Source organism: Oncorhynchus mykiss, chromosome 32 (assembly GCF_013265735.2).
Source record: "Oncorhynchus mykiss isolate Arlee chromosome 32, USDA_OmykA_1.1, whole genome shotgun sequence".
NCBI lineage: Eukaryota > Metazoa > Chordata > Actinopteri > Salmoniformes > Salmonidae > Oncorhynchus > Oncorhynchus mykiss.
This window is the reverse complement of record NC_050572.1, coordinates 43,592-61,925: the sequence shown is the minus strand read 5'-3', so window position 1 is coordinate 61,925 and position 18,334 is coordinate 43,592. Positions and strand designations below refer to the sequence as shown.

At 45.2% G+C, this 18,334-nt stretch overlaps 1 protein-coding gene and 1 non-coding gene across 7 annotated transcripts; both read right to left on the bottom strand.

Moving 5' to 3' along the window:
- Nucleotides 1-1,248: 1,248 nt before the first annotated feature.
- Nucleotides 1,249-16,433, bottom strand: pabpc1b (poly A binding protein, cytoplasmic 1 b). Of its 6 annotated transcripts, none has more exons than XR_005041329.1 (15): nucleotides 15,738-16,432; nucleotides 14,376-14,569; nucleotides 14,117-14,232; nucleotides 13,307-13,455; nucleotides 10,197-10,291; nucleotides 9,954-10,091; nucleotides 9,576-9,671; nucleotides 5,001-5,273; nucleotides 4,724-4,814; nucleotides 4,504-4,614; nucleotides 4,200-4,342; nucleotides 3,852-3,936; nucleotides 2,079-2,209; nucleotides 1,721-1,888; nucleotides 1,249-1,607 (listed from the first exon to the last, which is right to left on the bottom strand). XR_005041329.1 is itself a non-coding variant. In XM_036971330.1 (15 exons), exons 1-14 carry the CDS (start codon nucleotides 15,928-15,930, stop codon nucleotides 1,796-1,798), a joined length of 1,908 nt encoding a protein of 635 aa, XP_036827225.1. In that variant the 5' UTR covers nucleotides 15,931-16,432; the 3' UTR covers nucleotides 1,249-1,607; nucleotides 1,767-1,795. The 6 variants fall into 6 exon arrangements, 4 of the variants coding, with proteins under 4 accessions (XP_036827225.1, XP_036827224.1, XP_036827226.1 ...); XR_005041330.1 differs by having other exon boundaries at nucleotides 1,744-1,888; XM_036971330.1 differs by having other exon boundaries at nucleotides 1,767-1,888.
- On the bottom strand, nucleotides 9,779-9,911 carry LOC118946552. Its single transcript, XR_005041423.1, has one exon. It is a non-coding gene; the product is annotated as a small nucleolar RNA SNORA5 (small nucleolar RNA).
- Nucleotides 16,434-18,334: the final 1,901 nt, after the last annotated feature.

The window sequence follows — 18,334 nt, the reverse complement described above, 5'->3', positions numbered from 1 at the left end:
ATGGTGAAAACAATGTGTGTGGAGGCAGAGGGACAAACTCACACCAATACCTTTGTCAGAAAACACAAAGCAATCAAGAGAAAACGGACGGAACGACTCAAACTCCCCAGATTATACTCTCCAAATGGACATTAGCTGTGAGGGCCCAGATGACCATGCATTGACTATTGTTGGCTAAACAGGTCACCGGATGCTATTCATGAGGACATATTGTTCTGTCTCACGATTCGGGAGCAGGAAACGGCACAGGGGATGATTAGGCCTCTGCACTAGTTCTGAATGTGTTTCTTTCTGCCATATGGACACGTTGGATGATACACCGAGAACAACTGGCAGCAAAAGAACTGAGCACAGAACTAGGAGACATACTGCAGCAGGTAACTTCCACTGTGCCCAAGCATGTTCACTAAACTACACAGCCAAAATAATGTGGACACCTGCACGAACATCTAATTCCAAAATCATGGACTTGGGCACTGATGTTGGGCGATAAGGCCTGGCTCGCAGTCGGCGTTCCAATTCATCCCAAAGGTGTTCAATGGGGGTTGAGGTCAGGGATCTGTGCGGTGATCTTAGGCTTGTGTGCGGCTGCTCAGCCATGGAAATCATGACGCTCCCGATGAACAGTTAGTTATTGTGCTGACGTTGCGTCCAGAGGCAGTTTGGAACTCTGTAGTGAGTGTTGCAATCGAGGACAGAAGTTTTTACGAGCTTCAGCACTCTGCAGTCCCGTTCTATGAGCTTGTGTGGCCTACCACTTCACGGCTGAGCTGTTGCTCTCCTAGACATTTCCACTTCACAATAACAGCACTTATAGTTGACCCGGGGAAGATCTAGCAGGGCATAAATTTGACAAACTGACTTGTTGGAAAGGTGGCGTCCTATGACGGTGCCACATTGAAAGTCACTGAGCTCTTCAGTAAGGCCATTCTACTGGCAATGTTTGTCTATGGAAATTGTATGGCTGTGTGCTCAAATTTATACACCCGTCAGCAACAGGTATGGCTGAAATAGCCAAATCCACTAATTTGAAGGGGTCTCCACATTTTTTTTTTTTATTACAGTGCAAGTTCCCGTTCTCATGCTCTTATATGTTGTGGGGAACAGATGAACATTGTTCCCTTAATAAAATGCACTATTTACTGTATTTACACATTGGTAAATACCCATTACATTGCTGGAAGATTACACACGGAGTGTGTGACTTTATTTAGATTGTTTATAACTTCAACCAATATGACAACATCCAATCCTTTAAGAAGTTTAATTCAAGCAAACAAAGGTAAAGGTACATTTCACAACGCTGGTTATTCAACATCCTGGCCACGTACACCCCAAACATTGATACATCTAAAAGGAATAAAACACCAGAAGGGAACACTTTCTGGAAGCCCTCATTCCATCATATGGAATTCTCTTCTAAAACACTTTAAATGTTTATTTTGAAACTTTTTCTAAAGCCAGTGTGCTCTTCTCTAGGCCTGGCTGAAAGAAGACTTGCCTTTTTAGAACAGGTTCTCTTTTTGCATTGTTTTGGTGTTAACTTTTTCCAAAGTTTCATCAGAATTATCATTTTTTAAAAGATGAAGTTCCAAGGTTCCCCATCCCTGTGAAGACAGAAAAAGCATTCAGTCATGATCGTAGGTATACAACAAGTATCTGCGCATCAGATGACCAATGTATAATGCTGAGTGTAATGCTAGACCTGAAACAGGCCTACCTGGGCTCAGACACCCGGCCTACCTGGGCTCAGACACCCGGCCTACCTGGGCTCAGACACTCGGCCTACCTGGGCTCAGACACTCGGACCACCAGCAGAGTTGGGGACAGTCTTCTGGACTAATTCCTTGGCCTGGTGGGCCTGCAGCACAGCCACAGCCTCATCCACCTACCAGCAACATCAACCAGGTTAATAACAGCATCACCTATTACCACAGCTACAAACTCATCTGTACACTACAACATTTAAAATCCGTCAGAGGGTTACACAGTTTCCTCAAATGCTCTGACTACTTGGGCTCGCCTGGCTTCAAGGAATTTCTCCTGATGACACATTCTGGTCAGGGAGCAGAACTGACCTTAGAGCGGAGAGACTCGGGAGACTCCAGCATGTGAAGCAGTTCAGAGTTGTCTATCTCTAGCAGCATGCCAGTGATCTTCCCAGCCAGGCTGGGGTGCATGTTCTGGATGCACGGGAACAAGCGCTCACCTGGGGACAAACAGGGTTTTAGTGTCCTGGCTCAGAAACAGGAGGGAAGATTGACAGTGTGGTGGGTTGAATGGATGTTAAGCCCAATTTTATGCAATTTTATAACGCAGTTTGCTTGATCTGAACGGCTTTAAAATGTCTGCATGTCAAATCTTAGTGAAAGACTTGCGACGAGACGGATTCCGTTAGCCAATAAGAGAACAGTGCGCTGACATTCTGTGTTTTCTGCAGTAATAGCAGTGGTGTAAAGTTGTTAAGTAAAAATACTTGTAAGTACTGAAGTAGTTGAGGTATCTGTACTTTACTATTTATATTTTTGACAACTTTTAACTTTCTTTATGAATGTAGTAAAGTATGTACTTTTTACTCCATACTTTTTCCATGACACTCAAAAGTACATTTTGAATGCTTAGCAGGACAGGAAAATGGTCTAATTCACACACCTAAGAGAACATCCCTGGTCATCCCTACTGCTTCTGATCTGGAGGACTCACTAAACAGAGAACATCCCTGGTCATCCCTACTGCCTCTGATCTGACAGACTCACTAAACAGAGAACATCTGTCCCCCAGTAGGGATCCCTGGTCATCTCTACTGCCTCTGATCTGACAGACTCACTAAACAGAGAACATCCCTGGTCATCCCTACTGCCTCTGATCTGGAGGACTCACTAAACAGAGAACATCCCTGGTCATCCCTACTGCCTCTGATCTGGAGGACTCACTAAACAGAGAACATCCCTGGTCATCCCTACTGCCTCTGATCTAGCGGACTCACTAAACAGAGAACATGCCTGGTCATCCCTACTGCCTCTGATCTGACAGACTCACTAAACAGAGAACATCTGTCCCCCAGTAGGGATCCCTGGTCATCTCTACTGCCTCTGATCTAGCGGACTCACTAAACAGAGAACATCCCTGGTCGTCCCTACTGCCTCTGATCTAGCGGACTCACTAAACAGATATTTCGTTTCTAAATGACGTCTGAGTGTTGGAGCGTGCCCTGGCAATGTATAAAAAAACTAAATGGTGCCGTCTGGTTTGCTTAATATAAGGAATTTGAAATGATTTATACTTTTACTTTTGATAAAGTATATTTGAGCAATTACATTTCCTTTAGATAATTTTACTGAAGTCAGATTTTCCTGGGTGACTCACTTTTACTTGAGTCATTTTCTATTAAGGTATCTTTACTTTTATACTCAAGTATGACAATTGGGTACTTTTTCTACCACTGAGTAATAGCTAGCCTAGCTTGCTGATATTTCTCTGGAAAGTCACAAAGCGTACCCTGTTTCTGGTGCATGTAGGGGTGGCAGGTAGCCTAGTGGTTAGAGCGTTGGGACAGTAACCGAAAGGTTGCTGGATCGAATCCCTGACCTAACAAGGTAAAAATGGTTCTGCCCCTGAACAAGGCAGTTAGCCCACTGTTCCCCGGTAGGCCGTCATTGTAAATAAAACTTTGTTCCTAATTGGACTTGCCTAGTTAAATAAACATGTCATGAAAGTCGTTTGCTACAACACCATGCTACATAAAGTGACAACTATGTTTCAGCACGTCATTGTTGAGGCCCCATGACCGTGGAAACAGTGGTGTTGATATGAATGCTTGGTGTTCAGTCTGGGGTTGAGTTTACTCTCACCCAACATCTGCTTCTGTTCCTGAGGTGGTGCAGCGGCCAGCATGGAGGCAGTCAGAGGGTCCTGGCCCTGCACATGGACAGCAGGCTACACAGACACAGGGTTAGAGAGAACACACCAAGGTAATATTGACACGGTAGATCATATTTTTGTGGTCCCCTGTAAAGCCACGCGGTCCCTTAACGGAGTTGGTAGAGCATGGTGCTTGTAGTGGGTTCGAATCCCGGGACCACCCATAAACAAAATGTATGCACATATGTAAGTAACTTTGGATAAAAATATCTGATAAATGGCACATTATTTTCTAATACTGCCTTCAGTTGACATTTGATAGGAGAGAGGAGGCATACCTGCTGCATAGTGACTTGGGGCTGTGAGTTAACGTGGTTCTGTGGGTTGCGGACTCCGGTGGCGTACTTATACTGAGGCACGCCACGCACCGGGGCTCCACCCACTGGGGCCGAAGGGGCGCGGGGCCCCATGGTCTGGGGGCCTGCAGAGGGGCAAGAAGAGATCATTTTGACGTTATTTCAAATGTAACGTCATAAAGCACCTAAATCCAATATAAATCCTGCATTAGCATGTACATAATGCAGAAGCACTACTACATATTACAAAGACGGGCACAAATGAGTTTCTCTCCAGGTTACTCACCCACGCTTCGCGTGGACATCATGCGAGGCACCTGGTTGGTTGGCCTCATAGGGCTGAAGCTGGGCTGTCTGGGTGTGGAAGGACGTATGGAGCCTGGCATGTTCTGGAAGTCTGAAGTCCCAACAATGTCATTTAGGAATACTTTTAACACTAAACTATGATTGCAGAAGTCAGTGGTCATATCGTAAAGTAGTAGAGGTTATGAGGACGTACTACTCACGTTGAGGTCTCACACCCTGGGTGGCCCAGCGAGGGCTGGGTCTCAGCTGGGCTATCTGGTTGGCAGGGTAGTAAGCAGCTCTGTTATGAGCCTATAGGGATGGAGAACACAGTGCAGGTATTATCTACATACAACAGCATCCAGTCTGACACACTTCCACTTTGTCCATGGACTGAACTGTGATCCTGTGAACACCATGAATATCAATGGCTAGATCGATTGATTGACATAAATGTGATTGTTTGATTGACATGAACTGAATTGACCAAGTGGTGACCTGTGGGATGGCAGCCATGAAGTACCCAGAAGGAGGGGCAGGCTGGTAGGGGTTGAGGACTGGGTTGGGTACGGGCCGGACGGTGGCCATCCTCTGCATGTACTGGTTGGTGAGGTGAGCCTGACGCTCCTCTTTCCTCTGAGCCAGCGCCACGTACAGCGGCTTGGTGGCCACGATGCGCCCGTTCATCTCCGTCACGGCCTTGGTGGCCTCCTCCGGGGAGGAGAAGCACACAAAGCCGAAGCCCTTGCTGCGACCACCCTCCATCATCACCTAATGGAGGAGAGGGGGGAGGAAACGGTTCTTAGCACACAGCTGAACAGAACAAAGCAGTTCTCTTTAACATGTGTCAACAGCCAATAGGCTGGTTCTGTTTAACACGCCAACAGCCAGGAGGTTGGTTCTCTTCAACATGCCAACAGCCAGGAGGTTGGTTCTCTTCAACACGCCAACAGCCAATAGGCTGGTTCTCTAACACGCCAACAGCCAATAGGCTGGTTCTCTTTAACACGTCAACAGCCAGGAGGTTGGTTCTCTTCAACACGCCAACAGCCAATAGGCTGGTTCTCTTTAACGCGCCAACAGCCAATAGGCTGGTTCTCTTTAACACGTCAACAGCCAGGAGGTTGGTTCTCTTTAACACGTCAACCAGCTAACTAGCTACAAGCTATTTAGTCATTGTTAGCCACTGCTAGCGGCTTTTACCTTTTACCTTCTGCACAGCCAGCCAGTTTTTTAACCTGGATAATATTCGCCATTCCAGCTTCCCTGCCCCATCCACCGCTGCCCCCTGGACACTGATCACTTGGCTACATAGCTGATGCATGCTGGACTGTCCATTAATCACGGTACTCCATTCTGCTTGTTTATGTTTTATCTGTCGGCCCCAGCCGCACTCAGGCTCTGTGTGTAGTTAATCCGACCCTCCCTGCCTAGTCAACGCCATTTTACCTGCTGTTGTTGTGCTAGCTGATTAGCGGTTGATGTCTCACCTACTGTTTTAGCTAGCTCTCCCAATTCAACACCTGTGATTACTGTATGTCTCTCTCAAATGTCAATATGCCTTGTATAATGTTGTTCAGGTTAGTTATTGTTTTAGTTCACAATGGAGCCCCTAGTTCCACTCTTCATACCCCTGATACCGCCTTTGTCCCACCTCCCACACATGCGGTGACCTCACCCATTACAACCAGCATGTCCAGTGATACAACCTCTCTCATCATCACCCAGTGCCTGGGCTTACCTCCGCTGTACCCGCACCCCACCATACCCGTCTGCGCATTATGTCCTGAATATATTCTACCATGCCCAGAAATCTGCTCCTTTTATTCTCTGTCCCCAACACTCTAGGCGACCAGTTTTGATAGCCTTTAGCCGCACCCTCATTCTACTCCTCCTCTGTTCCGCGGGTGATGTGGAGGTAAACCCAGGCCCTGCATGTCCCCAGGCACCCTCATTTGTTGACTTCTGTGATCGAAAAAGCCTTGGTTTCATGCATATCAACATCAGAAGCCTCCTCCCTAAGTTTGTTTTACTCACCCTGGCCCGGGTATCCTGGAAGGACATTGACCTCATCCCGTCAGTTAAGGATGCCTGGTCATTTTTTTAAAGTAACTTCTTAACCATTTTAGATAAGTATGCTCTGTTCAAAAAATGCAGAACTAAGAACAGATATAGCCCTTGGTTCACTCCAGACCTGACTGCCCTCGACCAGCACAAAAACATCCTGTGGCGGACTGCAATAGCATCGAATAGTCCCCGCGATATGCAACTGTTCAGGGAAGTCAGGAACCAATACACGCAGTCAGTCAGGAAAGCTAAGGCCAGCTTCTTCAGACAGAAGTTTGCATCCTGTAGCTCCAACTCCAAAAAGTTATGGGACACTGAAGTCCATGGAGAAAAAGAGCACCACCTCCCAGCTGCCCACTGCACTGAGGCTAGGTAACACGGTCACCACCGATAAATCCATGATTATCGAAAACTTCAACAAGCATTTCTCAACGGCTGGCCATGCCTTCCGCCTGGCTACTCCAACCTCGGCCAACAGCTCCGCCCCCCCGCAGCTACTCGCTCAAGCCTCTCCAGGTTCTCCTTTACCCAAATCCAGATAGCAGATGTTCTGAAAGAGCTGCAAAACCTGGACCCGTACAAATCAGCTGGGCTTGACAATCTGGACCCTCTATTTCTGAAACTATCCGCCGCCATTGTCGCAACCCCTATTACCAGCCTGTTCAACCCCTCTTTCATATCGTCTGAGATCCCCAAGGATTGGAAAGCTGCCGCAGTCATCCCCCTCTTCAAAGGGGGAGACACCCTGGACCCAAACTGTTACAGACCTATATCCATCCTGCCCTGCCTATCTAAGGTCTTCGAAAGCCAAGTCAACAAACAGGTCACTGACCATCTCGAATCCCACCGTACCTTCGCTGCTGTGCAATCTGGTTTCCGAGCCGGTCACGGGTGCACCTCAGCCACGCTCAAGGTACTAAACGATATCATACCCGCCATCGATAAAAGACAGTACTGTGCAGCCATCTTCATCGACCTCGCCAAGGCTTTCGACTCTGTCAATCACCATATTCTCATCGGCAGACTCAGTAGCCCCGGTTTTTCAGATGACTGCCTTGCCTGGTTCACCAATTACTTTGCAGACAGAGTTCAGTGTGTCAAATCGGAGGGCATGCTGTCCGGTCCTCTGGCAGTCTATGGGGGTGCCACAGGGTTCAATCCTCGGGCCGACTCTTTTCTCTGTATATATCAATGATATTGCTCTTGCTGCGGGCGATTCCCTGATCCACCTCTACGCAGACGACACCATTCTATATACTTCCGGCCCGTCCTTGGACACTGTGCTATCTAACCTCCAAACGAGCTTCAATGCCATACAACACTCCTTCCGTGGCCTCCAACTGCTCTTAAACGCTAGTAAAACCAAATGCATGCTTTTCAACCGTTCGCTGCCTGCACCCGCACGCCTGACCAGCATCACCACCCTGGATGGTTCCGACCTTGAATATGTGGACATCTATAAGTACCTAGGTGTCTGGCTAGACTGCAAACTCTCCTTCCAGACTCATATCAAACATCTCCAATCGAAAATCAAATCAAGAGTCGGCTTTCTATTCCGCAACAAAGCCTCCTTCACTCACACCGCCAAACTTACCCTAGTAAAATTGACTATCCTACCGATCCTCGACTTCGGCGATGTCATCTACAAAATTGCTTCCAACACTCTACTCAGCAAACTGGATGCAGTTTATCACAGTGCCATCCGTTTTGTCACTAAAGCACCTTTATACCACCCACCACTGCGACTTGTATGCTCTAGTCGGCTGGCCCTCGCTACATATTCGTCGCCAGACATCCAGCTCCAGGTCATCTACAAGTCCATGCTAGGTAAAGCTCCGCCTTATCTCAGTTCACTGGTCACGATGGCAGCACCCATCCGTAGCACGCGCTCCAGCAGGTGTATCTCACTGATCATCCCTAAAGCCAACACCTAATTTGGCCGCCTTTCGTTCCAGTTCTCTGCTGCCTGTGACTGGAACGAATTGCAAAAATCGCTGAAGTTGGAGACTTTTATCTCCCTCACCAACTTCAAACATCTGCTATCTGAGCAGCTAACCGAGCGCTGCAGCTGTACATAGTCTTATCAGTTAACAGCCCACCCATTTTTACCTACCTCATCCCCATACTGTTTTTATTTATTTACTTTTCTGCTCTTTTGCACACCAACCTGTACATGACCATCTGATCATTTATCACTCCAGTGTTAATCTGCAAAATTTTAATTATTTGCCTACCTCCTCATGCCTTTTGCACACAATGTATATAGACTCCCCTTTTTTTCTGTGTTACTGACTTGTTTATTGTTTACTCCATGTGTAACTCTGTGTTGTCTGTTCACACTGCTATGCTTTATCTTGGCCAGGTCGCAGTTGCAAATGAGAACTTGTTCTCAACTAGCCTACCTGGTTAAATAAAGGTGAAATAAAAAATAAAAAAATAGGCTGGTTTTCTTTAACACGTCAACAGCCAATAGGCTGGTTCTCTTTAAAACGTCAACAGCCAGGAGGTTGGTTCTCTTCAACACGCCAACAGCCAATAGGCTGGTTCTCTTCAACACGCCAACAGCCAATAGGCTGGTTCTCTTCAACACGCCAACAGCCAATAGGCTGGTTCTCTTCAACACGCCAACAGCCAATAGGCTGGTTCTCTTCAACACGCCAACAGCCAATAGGCTGGTTCTCTTCAACACGCCAATAGGCTGGTTCTCTTTAACACGTCAACAGCTAATAGGCTGGTTCTCTTTAACACGCCAACAGCCAGGAGGTTGGTTCTCTTTAACACGCCAACAGCCAGGAGGTTGGTTCTCTTTAACATGCCAACAGCCAATAGGTTGGTTCTCTTTAACACGCCAACAGCCAATAGGTTGGTTCTCTTTAACACGCCAACAGCCAGGAGGTTGGTTCTCTTTAACACGTCAACAGCCAGGAGGTTGGTTCTCTTTGACACGCCAACAGCCAGGAGGTTGGTTCTCTTTAACACACCAACAGCCAGGAGGTTGGTCCTTACCTTGGCACTGGTGATGGTGCCGAATGGGGAGAATTCTTTACGCAAGCGCTCGTCATCAATTCCATCGTCAAGATTCTTCACGTAGAGATTGACACCCTGGAGAAGACATGTAGAACATACTTTTACAAAACAATACTATTCAACATTCCTTTTGATTCTGACCTTGCATTGATAGACCAGATATTAACCGTCGATGAACTGGTAATTGTCTGTAGAACACATTTATCCCCAGCAATCATGCCAGAGGGATGTGGGGCTCATGAATTACGCACTGTGGCAGCCATTTTGGCCAGTACAGTCCATTGTAGAGAAAACATGGAATTTGACAATGCTGCAACAAAAACTGCACAACATCACAAAGTGCTGATTCACTGTGACCTGGTAGCGCGTCATGCGATCCTGTTTCATCTGTTCAAACTTGCGTTTCAGCTCCGTCTGACGCTCCACCTTCTTCTGGGCGCGGCCCACGTAGATGAGCTTTCCATTCAGCTCCTTCCCATTCATCTCATCAACAGCCTGGAACAGACATCCTCTTTTACAATATGGCCATCAGCCTTCCCATCCTTGATTGAGACCCTCCGTATGAAACGCCACCAACCATTTCAAACACATTAAGCTCACCTTTTGGGCGTCCTCGTGCCTCTCGAAGCTCACAAAGCCAAAGCCTCTGGATTTGCCACTGTCATCAGTCATGACACGGATACTCATGGCACTGCCTAGATGATAGAGGAGACAGTTCAGATACTCATGGCACTGCCTAGATGTTACAAGAGACATTTCAGATACTCATGGCACTGCCTAGATAGAGAAGCCAGTTCAGATACTCATGGCACTGCCTAGATGTTAGAGGAGACAGTTCAGATACTCATGGCACTGCCTAGATGTTAGATGAGACCGTTCAGATACTCATGGCACTGCCTAGATGTTACAGGAGCCAGTTCAGATACTCATGGCACTGCCTAGATGATAGAGGAGCCAGTTCAGATACTCATGGCACTGCCTAGATGATAGAGGAGCCAGTTCAGATACTCATGGCACTGCCTAGATGATAGAGGAGCCAGTTCAGATACTCATGGCACTGCCTAGATGATAGAGGAGCCAGTTCAGATACTCATGGCACTGCCTAGATGTTAGAGGAGACAGTTCAGATACTCATGGCACTGCATAGATGTTAGATGAGACAGTTCAGATACTCATGGCACTGCCTACATGTTACAGGAGCCAGTTCAGATACTCATGGCACTGCCTAGATGTTAGAGGAGACAGTTCAGATACTCATGGCACTGCCTAGATGTTAGATGAGACAGTTCAGATACTCATGGCACTGCCTAGATGTTAGAGGAGCCAGTTCAGATACTCATGGCACTGCCTAGATGATAGAGGAGCCAGTTCAGATACTCATGGCACTGCCTAGATGTTACAGCAGACAGTTCAGATACTCATGGCACTGCCTAGATGTTAGATGAGACAGTTCAGATACTCATGGCACTGCCTAGATGATAGAGGAGCCAGTTCAGATACTCATGGCACTGCCTAGATGATAGAGGAGCCAGTTCAGATACTCATGGCACTGCCTACATGTTACAGGAGCCAGTTCAGATACTCATGGCACTGCCTAGATGTTAGAGGAGACAGTTCAGATACTCATGGCACTGCCTAGATGTTAGAGGAGACAGTTCAGATACTCATGGCACTGCCTAGATGTTAGATGAGACAGTTCAGATACTCATGGCACTGCCTAGATGTTACAGCAGACAGTTCAGATACTCATGGCACTGCCTAGATGTTAGATGAGACAGTTCAGATACTCATGGCACTGCCTAGATGATAGAGGAGCCAGTTCAGATACTCATGGCACTGCCTAGATGTTACAGGAGACAGTTCAGATACTCATGGCACTGCCTAGATGTTACAGGAGCCAGTTCAGATACTCATGGCACTGCCTAGATGTTACAGGAGACAGTTCAGATACTCATGGCACTGCCTAGATGTTAGAGACTAGAGGTCGACAGATTATGATTTTTCAACGCCGATACTGATTATTGGAGGACCAAAAAAGCCGATACCGATTGATCGGCCAATTTTAAAAAATGTATTTATTTGTAACAATGACAATTACAACAATAATGAAGTAACACTTATTTTAACTTAATATAAATTAGCCTCAAATAAAAAATTAAACATGTTCAATTTGGTTTAAATAATGCAAAAACAAAGTGTTGAGAAGAAAGTAATGTGTGCCATGTAAAAATGTGTGCCATGTAAAAAAGCTAACGTTTCAGTTCCTTGATCAGAACATGAGAACATATGAAAGTTGTTGGTTCCTTTTAACATGAGTCTTCAATATTCCAAGGTAATAGGTTTTAGGTTGTAGTTAATATAGTATTTATAGGACTATTTCTCTCTATACCATTTGTATTTCATATACCTTTGACTATTGGATGTTTTTATAGGCACTATAGTATAGCTTCAGTCCCTCTCCTCGCCCCTACCTGGGCTCGAACCAGGAACACATCGACAACAGCCACACTCGAAGCATCGTTACCCATCGCTCCACAAAAGCCACAGCCCTTGCAGCGCAAGGGGAATAACTACTCCAAATATAAAAGCGAGTGATGTTTGAAACAGTATTAGCGCACACCCAGCTAACTAGCTAGCCATTTCACATTGGTTACACCAGCCATTAGGCTGATAGGCTTGAAGTCATAAACAGCGCTGCGCTTGCGAAGAGCTGCTGGCAAAACGCACGAAAGTGCTGTTTGAATGAATGATTACGGGCCTGCTGCTGCTCAGTCAGACTGCTCTATCAAATCAGACTTAATTATAACATAATAGCACACAGAAATACGAGCCTTTGGTCATTAATATGATCGAATCCGGAAACTATCATTTCGAAAACAAAACGTTAATTATTTCAGTGAAATACGGAACCGTTCGGTATTTTATCTAACGGGTTTGCATCCCTAAGTCTAAATATTCTTGTTACATTGCACAACCTTCAATGTTACGTCATAATAACGTAAAATTCTGGCAAATTAGTTTGCAATGAGCCAGGCGGCCCAAACTGTTGCATATACCCTGACTCTGCGTGCAATGAACGCAAGAGAAATGACCATTTCACCTGGTTAATATTGCCTGCTAAACTGGATTAGTAGTTATAACTAACTAGTGATTATGATTGATTGTTTTTTTATAAGATAAGTTTAATGCTAGCTAGCAATTTACCTTGGCTTCTACTGCGTTCGCTTAACAGGCAGGCTACTCGTGGAGTGCAATGGTTAGAGCGTTGGACTAGTTAACTGTGCGGTTGCAAGATTGGAACCCCTAGGCTGACAAGGTGAAAATGTGTCATTCTGCCCCTGAACAAGGCAGTTAACCCACAGTTCCTAGGCCGTCATTGAAAATAAGAATGTGTTCTTAACTGACTTGCCTAGTTAAATAAAAGGTATAATTTTCTTTTTTTAAATAAATGGAAATCGGCGCCCAAAAATACACATTTCCGATTGTTATGAAAACTTGAAATCGGCCCTAATTAAATCGGCCATTCCGATTAATCGGTCGACCTCTAGAGGAAACAGTTCAAATGCTCATGGCACTGCCTAGATGTTACAGGAGACAGTTCAGATACTCCTGGCACTGCCTAGATGTTAGAGACACGACCCAGTAACCAGCTCGTGGCCTACAGCTATGTGACTTGGTTTCTGAGTGTGGGTGGAAAGTAATAACCATACCATACTCGGCATACTTGCTGAAGATCTCCCTCAGTTTCTCATCATCCATATCTTCACCAAAGTTCTTGATGTAAACGTTGGTGAACTCTTTGGCCCGGGCACCAAGCTCAGCCTCACGTTCTTTGCGAGATTTGAATCGTCCCACAAACCTGCGATAGAAAAACTAGTTGGAGCTGGCAGACAAAACCCTCACCAAAATGTCCAGACCTGCTCCCCGTAGCCTACTACACAAGGCTTTCCCAAACTCTGTCCTAACCCCCCCCCCCCACCTACTTCCCAAACACTGTCCTACCACCCCTCCCCCCTTTCCCAAACTCTGTCAAATCAAATTGATTTATAAGCCCTTCTTACATCAGCTGATATCTCAAAGTGCTGTACAGAAACCCAGCCTAAACCCACAAACAGCAAGCAATGCAGGCGTAGAAACACGTTTACAACCAAGTCACATAGCTGTAGGCTACGAGCTGGTTACTGAGTCGTGTCCTATCCCCCCACCCCCCCACCCGGGTGCACGTTTCATTTTTTGCCCTAGCACTACACAGATGATTCAAATAACCATCTCATCATCAGGCAAAAAACAAAACGTGCACCAAACAGGGGCCCCAGGACCGAGTGTGGGAAACCCTGTACGACACAACCTCGTTACCAGAATGTACACTTCCAGGTAGAACTGTGGCATTGCAGCAAGAAACCAAGTTCACAGTCAGAGACGCAAGTTGTAAAAAACAAACAACCACACTATTATTAAAACAATTGTATTAGTACCATTAAAGAGCCACGACAGAAGAAACCTTTACTGATCACACTTACACTTTCCTGTCATTGAGCAGCATGCCGTTCATTTTCTCAATGGCTCTTTCAGCCGCCTCCTGGGTCTCAAAATGCACAAAGCCATACCCCTTTGAGCCATTCTCATCACAAACCACCTTGGAGAAAGGAGGGTTGGCACGAGTTTTAGATATGCAATACAATTAAGGTCAACTTGAGGATAAAAACTATCCCATCATGCAACACATTTCTAACCAATACAACACCCTCCTTGGGGCTGAAAGGTTGTGTGAGTTATTACCTTGCAGGACAGGATGTTGCCGAAGGCAGAAAAGGTGTCGTAGAGGGCCTTGTTGTCAATAGATTTGTCTAGGTTCTTGATGAAGATGTTGCCCACCCCGCTCTTCCTCAGGGATGGGTCACGCTGAGACCACATGATGCGGACAGGACGACCCTTGATCACGTCAAAGTTCATGGTGTCTAGAGCCCTCTCAGCTGAGAAGAGGAATTATATTAACACATTATGCCTCCTGTGATAGCCCCCACTCCAGTGATAAGCCCCCCCACTCCAGTGATAGCTACATTTCGACCCCATACTAGATTTACTTCCCTATTTCTTCAAATAACTGGTTTAGATCTGACCAAATGAACTGGCTGTAGTATAAACCATATCCCTGGATGGATTTAATATCTGACCAAATGAACTGGCTGTAGTATAAACCATATCCCTGGATGGATTTAATATCTGACCAAATGAACTGGCTGTAGTATAAACCATATCCCTGGATGGATTTAATATCTGACCAAATTAACTGAAAATGACCTTAAAATCCATCCAGGGATATGGTTTATACTATAGCCAGTTCATTTGGTCAGATATTAAATCCATCCAGGGATATGGTTTATACTACAGCCAGTTCATTTGGTCAGATATTAAATCCATCCAGGGATATGGTTTATACTACAGCCAGTTCATTTGGTCAGATATTAAATCCATCCAGGGATATGGTTTATACTACAGCCAGTTCATTTGGTCAGATATTAAATCCATCCAGGGATATGGTTTATACTATAGCCAGTTCATTTGGTCAGATATTAAATCCATCCAGGGATATGGTTTATAATATATACTACAGCCAGTTCATTTGGTCAGATATTAAATCCATCCAGGGATATGGTTTATACTACAGCCAGTTCATTTGGTCAGATATTAAATCCATCCAGGGATATGGTTTATACTATAGCCAGTTCATTTGGTCAGATATTAAATCCATCCAGGGATATGGTTTATAATATATACTACAGCCAGTTCATTTGGTCAGATATTAAATCCATCCAGGGATATGGTTTAAACACGATGCCCCACCCAAAACAAACAGGACAATCCAACTATTGTCCTGTCTCTAGAATGGCAGCTAATCATCTCGATTATGATTCAATGACTAGTGATAAATGTACGTGGAATCAGAGTGTAGAACAGTCATACAGACAGCTGTGTGTAGGTAGCGAGTTGTTTGTGACTAGACTAGCCAAGCCAGCGATGCCCGTGTACAATGTCTGTCTCACTGTCACATGGAGGAGAAACAGACTAGCCGTGTCATCTTTCCTGGCTTTGACAACCTTTAAAATAGATACAATATTTACATGACAGTTCGCTACATACCATCAGCTGGCTGTTGGAAGTTGACATAGGCGTACCCGAGGGAACGACGGGTGATCATATCCCTGCAGACCCGGATGGAAAGGATGGCCCCGGCGGGGCTGAATTTTTCGTATAGCAGAGCTTCGGTCACATCTTGATGAAGATCACCGACATACAGGGATGCCATGGGGTAAGTAGGAGCACCGGGGTTCATTTTCGTAACGAAATCCGACAAAAAAAATGTTACCTTTCAGACGAAATTGTTCGTAATTTAAAAAGGGTCTGGTTACGCTAACTCGAGGGTTGAATCTAAACCAGCTGGCTAGCAAAGTTTAACAAGCTTGACAAGTTCTAATGAAGTTTCAATTTAGAAGATAAATATTTGAAACGTTTAAAATACGACCAGTACGTTACGTATATGTTGTTTAAAATGTCTATATAATTGACAAAATAGAGCTTGAAATCAACATGTCCTTGCTTGCTTTTCCCGTTGCAGATGGTAACAGTAACCAGAGAAACGCAGCGTAACATTCTCGTCGTTCCACTTCAGTTCGAATATCAACTCCTGCTTCAACGAGTTGGTTAAAAAATATATATGTTAAGGTTTAAAAAATATATATATTTTTTATATATATATTTTTTCTAGGAATAAGTGGCGAGGAAGCGCTGGCGTTCACACAGCACTATCAACTGGGGTTTAGAGGAGGGAAATATGAAATATGGTCTTACTTATACCCTTACATACGTCACATGTGGTTAAGAAAAACGTCGAGGTGTTTCTGTACTGCCGCGTCTCAACAACTATGATGCTGATTGGTTGAAAAACTTTAGACTCTCATGATCAACAAATAAAATGTGAAAGCATGAATCATGGTTGATCAAAACATATATATATTTTTTAAACTAGGCAAGTCAGTTCAGAAACAAACTGCTACAGACATATCTATCCTACCCTGCCTGATCACCGACCATTTAGAATCCAACCGCACCTTCTCCGCTATACAATCTGGTTTCAGAGCTGGTCATGGGTGCACCTCAGCCACTCTCAAGGTCCTAAACGATATCTTAACCGCCATCGGTAAGAAACAATACTGAGCAGCCGTATTCATTGACCTGGCCAAGGCTTTCGACTCTGTCAATCACCACATCCTCATTGGCAGACTCAACAGCCTTGGTTTCTCAAATTATTGCCTCGTCTGGTTCACCAACTACTTCTCCGACAGAGTTCAGTGTGTCAAATCTGAGGGCCTGTTGTCCGGGCCTCTGGCAGTCTCTATGGGTGTGCCAGAGGGTTCAATTCTTGGGCCGACTCTCTTCTCTGTATACATCAATGATGTCGCTCTTGCTGCTGGTGAGTCTCTGATCCACCTCTACGCAGACAACACCATTCTGTATACTTCTGGCCCTTCTTTGGACACTGTGTTAACAACCCTCCAGACGAGCTTCAATGCCATACAACTCTCCTTCTCCGTGGCCTCCAACTGCTCTTAAATACAAGTAAAACTAAATGCATGCTCTTCAACCGATCTCTGCCTGCACCTGCCCGCCCGTCCAGCATCACTACTCTGGACGGTTCTGACTTGGAAAATGTGGACAACTACAAATACCTAGGTGTCTGGTTAGACTGTTAACTCTCCTTCCAGACTCACATAAAACATCTCCAATCCAAAGTTAAATCTAGAATTGGCTTCCTATTTCGCAACAAAGCATCCTTCACCCATGCTGCCAAACATACCCTCGTAAAATTGACCATCTTACCGATCCTCGACTTCGGCGATGTCATTTACAAAATAGCCTCCAATACCCTACTCAACAAACTGGATACAGTCTATCACAGTGCCATCCGTTATGTCACCAATGCCCCATATACTACCCACCACTGCGACCTGTACACTCTCGTTGGCTGGCCCTTGCTTCATACTCGTCGCCAAACCCACTGGCTCCAGGTCATCTACAAGACCCTGCTAGGTAAAGTCCCGCCTTATCTCTGCTCACTGGTCACCATAGCAGCACCTACCCGTAGCACGCGTTCCAGCAGGTATATCTCACTTGTCACCCCCGAAGCCAATTCCTCCTTTGGCCGCCTCTCCTTCCAGTTCTCTGCTGCCATTGACTAGAACAAACTACAAAAATCTCTGAAACTGGAAACACTTTTCTCCCTCACTAGCTTTAAGCACCAGCTGTCAGAGCAGCTCACAGATCACTGCACATGTACATAGTTAATCTTATAAATAGCCAAAACAACTACCCTTTCCCCTACTGTATTTATTTATTTATTTTGCTCCTTTGCACCTATTATTTTTATTTCTACTTTTCACATTCTTCAAATCTACCATCCCAGTGTTTTAATTGCTATATTGTATTTACTTTGCCACCATGACCTATTTGTTGCCTTTACCTCCCTTATCTCACCTCATTTGCTCACATTGTATATAGACTTATTTTTCTACTGTATTATTGACTTTTGTTTGTTTTACTCCATGTGTGTTGTTATACGTGTCGAACTGCTTTGCTTTATCTTGGCCAGGTTGCATTTGTAAATGAGAACTTGTTCACCTGGTTAAATAAAGGTGAAAAAAAATAAAGAACACATTCTTATTTACCATGACCACCTTGTT

Excerpts from the sequence above, each read along its gene's own strand:
- pabpc1b (XM_036971330.1), bottom strand. The coding sequence starts at position 15,930 with ATGAACCCCGGTGCTCCTACTTACCCCATGGCATCCCTGTATGTCGGT. Across the intron at positions 14,570-15,737 it reads CTTCCAACAGCCAGCTGATG|CTGAGAGGGCTCTAGACACC; the intron begins GTATGTAGCGAA and ends TCCTCTTCTCAG. Across the intron at positions 2,210-3,851 it reads GGAACAGAAGCAGATGTTGG|GTGAGCGCTTGTTCCCGTGC; the intron begins GTGAGAGTAAAC and ends GTTTGTCCCCAG.